Source organism: Stylophora pistillata, chromosome 5, assembly GCF_964205215.1.
Source record: "Stylophora pistillata chromosome 5, jaStyPist1.2, whole genome shotgun sequence".
NCBI lineage: Eukaryota > Metazoa > Cnidaria > Anthozoa > Scleractinia > Pocilloporidae > Stylophora > Stylophora pistillata.
Genome location: NC_142523.1, coordinates 19,521,061 through 19,528,023, shown reverse-complemented (window position 1 = coordinate 19,528,023; position 6,963 = coordinate 19,521,061). Strand labels below are relative to the sequence as shown.

The following is a 6,963-nucleotide window of genomic DNA, read 5'->3' as shown; positions in this document are numbered from 1 at the left end:
GATATTCATGTAGTTGGCGAAATAATACGGCGATAAGAGAGAGGGCTTCACTATAGAAATCGACTAATTATTCATAAATTTGACACCCGAGGGACACCAACATGGCGGACACTAACTTCAGCAAAGCTTGTGACGTCACCTGAAACCCAACCATAGATCCATATAATAAACCAATAGGGCCTGTTATCAACACGGAGTCTAACCCAAACCACGGTTTTACGAGGTCAGTGGACTTCAGGTTTTCTCTATCACTGAGAGGGTCTATTTAACCTAGCTTTCGGCACTCTTGACACTGTTCACAAAATAAATGTTCAGATAAAAGGTCCAACTGCACTGAAAATTGTTTAAGACGGGTAAAGTTTGTTTAAGTAACTGGCCCATAGCATTGATGTTCACGGGCATGAATTATGTTTTGAGAGTCATTTTAGCCCGAGCAGTTATGTGAGGGTTAAAATAACTCTAAGAAGGGCCCAAAACATATTTATACCTAAGAACATAAACGGTATTATTATAATTATAATGCGTTTGGGGGCACTGTGAAAAAGAATCGAAAAAAATAGTTTGGAAAATAATTCAAGCGAACGAGCCGGCTAATATACATTTTAGCCCATCCAAATTTCCATTTTTTTCAAACGGAAAAATGCACCACAGTGCTCGACAAGGCGATGATAACATGTAGGTTTCAGTTCTTGGTTTACCTAGTCTCGTATCTGTAATATGAGGGCTCTAACTCTAAGTACAGACGGACCTGTACGAGTCTGCAAATGATCCCAGGACCGCAAATGATCCCGGACAAAAAATGATCCCCAAATTAGACCCCAAATGATCCCAGACCGGAAATGATCCCTAATAGGGACCGCAAATGATCCCGACCAAAAAATAAGGAATAGCATGGACTTACATATCAGAGGGAGGTTAGAAAAATTATATTAAGGATGACATCCAATGCAAACGTTGGTTCTTGTGCCTTGCTTTTACTTTGTTATCATTTTACATGAAATATTCCACCATTGCTTTTTCTTGTTTTTCGAGGGATGTAGATAGACACAAATAATTGTTTACGTGCTTGTAAAAAATAAACAAAAATTTCATTGCCCTTAGAAATAAAAAGGCTTGTTCAGCTCTCTCCATCAAAATTGTACCCAAAGTAGCAGAAACTGTTTTTCTTCCTGGCATTCTTGGGTGGTCAGCCGACTGACCATGACCTGGGAGAACCGAGAAGGGTACTGGTTTCCAGAATGAGATGTTTCACCAGCGGTCGAAAATCATCTGAACTTTTTCACCGCCGTGTGAACTGGCTAAACTGCTTTTTCTAATAATCACTGCTGTTCTTGCAACGATATCATTTGTGAGCGTTCTCGGAGTAAACGACAAGAGCAAGCATGAAGCTGAAAGCGAAAACGAGGTAAATTTAAGTCCTGATCTAGTATAGCATTAATTGACTACTTCAATCAGTTGCACGCATTGTCTTTAAAGCGTTCTTTTAAAACAGAAACGAGTTGCATGATCGTTAGGCAATAACTATTTTTTCTTGAAACTTTGATAGACCTAAATAGGTATGATTTTCACTCGATGATGGGCTGCAAAACATAATTTTCTCTCTTCTCGATGCGAACGTGCTCGGACGTTACATGTAGTTCCAGGTTCGTATATTTAGCGTTACACAGATTTAGGGATATCTGGTCACGCAACTTTTAACCGCGTTACAGTTTTGAAACTCCAGAATATCATTTATGGACCGATCATGGGCACCGGGTTGTAAAATCTTGCACCTCGAGTTCAGCTGGCCGCCCAAGGATAGTTATCCTTTAGAGTCTTTAACTATTCGTCAATCGTCCTTGAAGGGTGGGTTTTTTTTAATGAATAAACAAATTGCGAATTTTACAGACTAAACTTTCCCAACCCTTAGCCTCAAAGAAAAAATCTGCCTTTGGATGATGACATCTACGATGCACTACACAGCATCTTAGCTGGTGAGAAATCACTGCACGATTTGCCTGAGAAAAGTGACATCTATTTCGTGAAAGAAATCCATAATCTGACAGTTAGACAGCCGAAGAAACAAATAGTCTAATAGGCAACTAACTGCATTGTGGTGAAAAAGCTGGATGTTTCCGAGATTACGAAACGAAAGGGGAAGGTGCTTAAAGATTGAGCAAACAAATGTCTCAAATTTACAGTGAGTTGTCACGTCGAATAATCCAGCCCAGTCTAAATTCGATGAAGTTGAAATGGCCACCGTAAACAGTTAAAAAGGTCACGGTTCGAGCGTTAGCCCTTCGTCGGAGCGAATTACCTTGTTACCCCCACCGACGCAGCACCGCAGTTTCTTTAGAAACTTATCCCCTAACTGGATGTTACTAAAACTGGTAAGGAGGAACGGGGAACGGTGAACGGTGAACGGTGAACGGAAAAGGATAACGAGGAACGGGCAACGGTCAACAGGCAACGGGCAACGGGCAACGGGCGACGGGCAACGGGCGACGGGCAACGGGCGACGGGCAACGGGCAACGGGCAACGGGCAACGGGTGTACAGCGCTAACCCGCCTGAGAATTCAAAATGGCGGAGTCTGTTGGCTTGACTTCGCGAGCGAGCGAAGATTTAAAAGGTTGTCTACGTTGAGATCGGCTGCAGGCACGTTCGTAGCTGACCAGACCGATGCGGGAAAGACAGATCCGCGGGTGGAGTAAAGGGAACTAAAAGGGTCTGGCAACTAGTTTTGAGCACGTGCTCTTCGAACGCGATCGTCGGAGCAAAAAGCATGGACGGTAAGTGTAGGTTTTATTGAAGGATTTTACTTTGAAATGTTGAGTGCCTCATAAATTTAGTTTTTGTCTGGCACACATTGCAGGTTGCATAGAAATCAAATCCTCGGAGAGGTGAGTATCTTACAATTCATGCACAACATTTGAACAATCAACTCAGAACTACAAGCTCGCGGCATTTATTCTTATATTCATAAAGTAATTGTACTGCAAGGTAATGAATTTTACCTCCAATATCTTCACCGTTACAACCTAGCAATATCAATAATGCTGTTAAGCAGCAAGCTGAATGACTTTCATGCCCATTATGGGAATCACTTTCTCTTGAATATGATCAATGCAGTGTAAATATTATTGTAAGCATTAGCATGAATGTGAATTCATACACCTACATTCTTGAAGACATAACTCATGTTTTCCTGTTAAATTAACTGTTATTAGAAGTTCTGTCAATGTTTGATTTCTCTATTGTTTACATGGAAGTATATGGGTCGACACAAAGATGAGTTCCTGATGTTATTTTGCGGTAAGGTAAGCAGATATGTGCGTGTAGTAATTTTAATAACTAGGCTGGTTATTACTTTTCCTAGCTCATTTCTGTTAATCTTAGATATTACCTCCTTGCTACTTATCTGCAAAAAATCCTGTTGGGCAATGCAACCAACAAACATACCCAAACTCTGCCAAAAGATGCAGATTTCAGGAAGGAAAAACAAAGAGAGACGTCAGAACAGGTGGTGGCAGCCATTGCAGAAACGTTGACTTCGAATTCTCGCCTCGGAATACTAGGCTTCGTGGCTTCGCCTGGGCAATAGTTAAATAAAAGCGAGTCGTCTAATTTCGCTGCAAACGGCGACCTAGCGATAAAATCAGTGTTTGTAAACATCGTTTACTCCGCCATTTTGAATTCTCATGTGGGTTACCGCTGTACACCCGTTCCCCGTTCCCCGTTCCCCGTTCCCCGTTCCCCGTTCCCCGTTCCTCGTTTTCCGTTTTCCGTTCCCCGTTCCCCGTTCCCCGTTCCCCGTTCCCCGTTCTTCGTTTTCCGTTCCCCGTTCCTCGTTTTCCGTTCCCCGTTCCCCATTCCTCGTTCTCTGTTCCCGTTCTCCGTTCCGTTTCCCGTTCCCCGTTCCCGTTCCCCGTTACCAATTTTAGTAACACCCCCCCCCCCCCCCCCCCCACCCCGCAACTTCCATGAAGCAGCAGCTAAAAGCTAGACCCCTTTTTCCGGAAAAATAGGGCGCGTCTCCGGCCAATCAGGGCATCAAAAGTACAAGAAAGGGGATCTCGTAAGCACGGTTAGCATGCCGGCTATGGTAGATGGTGATACTTATAATTACATAATGTCAGTTTATGACATTTTCAGTAGATCTTTTTTCTTTCGCCCTCTTCAAACAAAAGAGACTAGTGAAGTGGTGGAACATCTTTTAGACATTTTCATCGAACACGGCCCTCCAGAAATTTTGCAAGGCGACCAAGGTCCAGAATCTAAAGGAGTAGTAAAGACTGTTTGTGAAACGGTAAGCGTTTGCATAGTTAAAAGCTCCGTCTACAGTCCCCATACCCAAGGAAAAGACGAGCGCTCACCACAGAACGTAGAAGAAAAAAAAAGTTTGATTTCATAAAAAACAACAATGACGATCTCAACTGGGTGGAGTATCCGCAACAGAACCAGTAACTCTATAGGAAAATTCATTACCTGACTCGTGAATTCCGCGTTAAATTGCACGCGAAAACCGATATCGCACGATTCGTGCGATATCGGTTTTCGCGTGCAATTTAACGCGGAATTCACGAGTCAGGTAATGAATTTTCCTTGAATCGCATAACTGAATGAAAATGAGAAAACAAGAAATTAAATCGGCAAAATTATGGTTTGTTTTTATCTCAAGCGCGCTCTAGAAAGCCATTATAGAGCAAACTGTCAGAAGTGTCATTATGTTAGCGAATAGAAAGCAAGGTTAGTCGTACAAGTTTGAACCTTCGACAATTTTATTTGTACCTCGTGCTTGATTTCACATTAGTTTTCGACCTTTTTAAACAAGCTTCAAACTATGTTAGGATAATAGTGGTATTTCACTGAATTTACAAGCCGTTTATTGTTAACATCTTTTTTCAAAATTCCAAATAGTTTGCTTGAGAAGGAAAATAATTTACACCTTTTATCTCTTTGGTGGCAAACTGAGAGAAATGCAGTGCAAGCGAAAACACTGATTTCAAATGAAATAACATCGTGAATAATCAGATGCAATGAAATATATGAAGTTCATATATTTTGAACTGCGGTATTAGATACATATGATACACGATCCTCGCAGTAGATAGCGCTATTTAAGCAATAGCGAAAATCAGACCTGAAAAAAATAATGGCCTGTACGGGATTCGAACCACTGACCTCTGCGATACTAGTGCAGCGCTCTATCAATTGAGCCAACAAGCCAACTGGGAGCAGGCCGTTGAATTAATTCGTAATAAACCCGTGAAAGTGATAAATCAGATACAATGAAATATATGAAGTTCGAATCCCGTACAGGCCTGATTTTTTTCAGGTCTGATTTTCGCTATTGCTTAAATAGCGCTATCTACTGCGAGGATCGTGTATCATATGTATCGTGAATAATATAAGGTAAGTGCCTTGAAGTGTAAATACGTGCATTGATCGATACTTTATTCCTTTAAAAACAGAAGTGTTTCATGAAAAGTCTAAAAACTTAAATCTTTGTATTTGTAGAAATTCACTACAGGCGACTGCCATCATAGCTGAATCGTTGCGATGAGCATTCGACTGAAAGTTGATGGAAATAATCACTGGAGAGTTGTTGAACGATACATTGGTGAACAATCCACCTGGAACTCTTGCTGCTAGATCATCAATGCCGTTATTCATTGATGTTGTGTTCTTGCCAACCACTGATGGAAGTGTATATGGTTGCCGAAAAGTAGCAAAATTTGACAAAAAATATTTACATTCGATAAATGACATATTTTTATTGGCTAAAAATATTTACTCTATGGTGAGCAAGGGTCAATTAGTGGGTATTGACTGGAACCGCATCACGCGGCTACACAGCCAAACATCAGCTAGCGCATAGAAGCTCACTATGATCGACTAGATCACGGAGGGTCGTGGGTTCAAATCCCATCTGGAAACTCGATTTTTTAAAATTGTTTATTTCATCTTTACGTGCTCACTTTGGAGGCTGGTTGGCTGCATGTGATGCTTTAATGCATGTGATGCTTTAATGTGACAGCGTGATGCTGTTAGTGAGCTTCTATGCGCTAGCTGATGTTTGGCTGTGTAGCCGCGTGATGCGGTTCCAGTCAATACCCACTAATTGACCCTTGCTCACCATAGAGTAAATATTTTTAGCCAATAAAAATGTCATTTATCGAATGCAAATATTTTTAGCAAATAAAAATATGTCATTTATCGAATGTAAATATTTATAGCGAATAAAAATGTCATTTATCGAATGTAAATATTTTTTGTAAGATTTTGTTACTTTTCGGCAACCATAAGTGCGAGGCTGTTGACATAAATTTCTCGCAAAGCTTTAGTGCGTGGACCGTCGCAGGTGTTGGCAGCTGTGACAGTCGTAGTAGTACGACTGAAAACCCAGCCAACTTGCTTGACATCCTTTGTTGTTTTTCTAAAAGATTATGGCTGCAGATGGATATTGAACCCGGGTTGGCGTGACCTGTTAGCTCGGAAATTGTTTTTTCTGGGCCGCGTTCACAGGATTTTCTCGCCTTCGGTTGTCGCGAGCGAAAGAGGTTTTTCATGCCTCTCCAAGAATTTGAAGTTCAGTTCAAAACAAAGAAGAACCTCCGGCTCACTTTGAAAACGCTTTGTTTGTTTTTGCTCTTTATATTAGAAGGTGACAATGGTTTTGAAAACATTTTGAATTGACTTAGAAACCAAACTTTGTAACAATTTGACGATAGTTGTTGTGCTTAGTGACATAGATACGAAACAATTTCACTTAGCCTCGTTTTCAACTCGCAATTCCAAGGTAAATACCTCGCTCCGTTAACCAATCAGAATGCGAGATTGTATTCAACGATGCGATTCTAAGTTAAACTAATAAAAAAAGGCATAAATTGCTAAGAATCATGATATAACTAAAGATAGTCTTATATTAATACTCCTAAGATAGTTCTAAGCTACAAATAAATGTAACTCAAATAAGGCTAAC

The 6,963-nt window shown here is 40.8% G+C and overlaps 1 protein-coding gene across 3 annotated transcripts; it reads left to right on the top strand.

Annotated features, from left to right (window-relative positions):
* The first annotated feature begins 1,515 nt into the window (after nt 1–1,515).
* LOC148730696 (KRAB domain-containing protein 2-like) lies at nt 1,516–6,237 on the top strand. 3 transcript variants are annotated; one of them, XR_016002175.1, is made up of 4 exons: nt 1,516–2,770; nt 2,854–3,298; nt 4,169–4,287; nt 5,499–6,237. XR_016002175.1 is itself a non-coding variant. In XM_088762317.1 (2 exons), exons 1-2 carry the CDS (start codon nt 4,072–4,074, stop codon nt 5,529–5,531), a joined length of 249 nt encoding a protein of 82 aa, XP_088618443.1. In that variant the 5' UTR covers nt 3,941–4,071; the 3' UTR covers nt 5,532–6,237. The 3 variants fall into 3 exon arrangements, 1 of the variants encoding a protein (XP_088618443.1); XR_016002174.1 differs by having other exon boundaries at nt 1,516–3,298; XM_088762317.1 differs by lacking the exons at nt 1,516–2,770; nt 2,854–3,298 and having other exon boundaries at nt 3,941–4,287.
* The last annotated feature ends 726 nt before the right edge of the window (nt 6,238–6,963 follow it).

Bases quoted from the DNA above. Each gene is read 5' to 3' on its own strand.
- LOC148730696 (XM_088762317.1), top strand. From the start codon at position 4,072: ATGCCGGCTATGGTAGATGGTGATACTTATAATTACATAATGTCAGTT. The intron at 4,288-5,498 runs GTAAGCGTTTGC...TTGTATTTGTAG, and splicing joins TAAAGACTGTTTGTGAAACG to AAATTCACTACAGGCGACTG.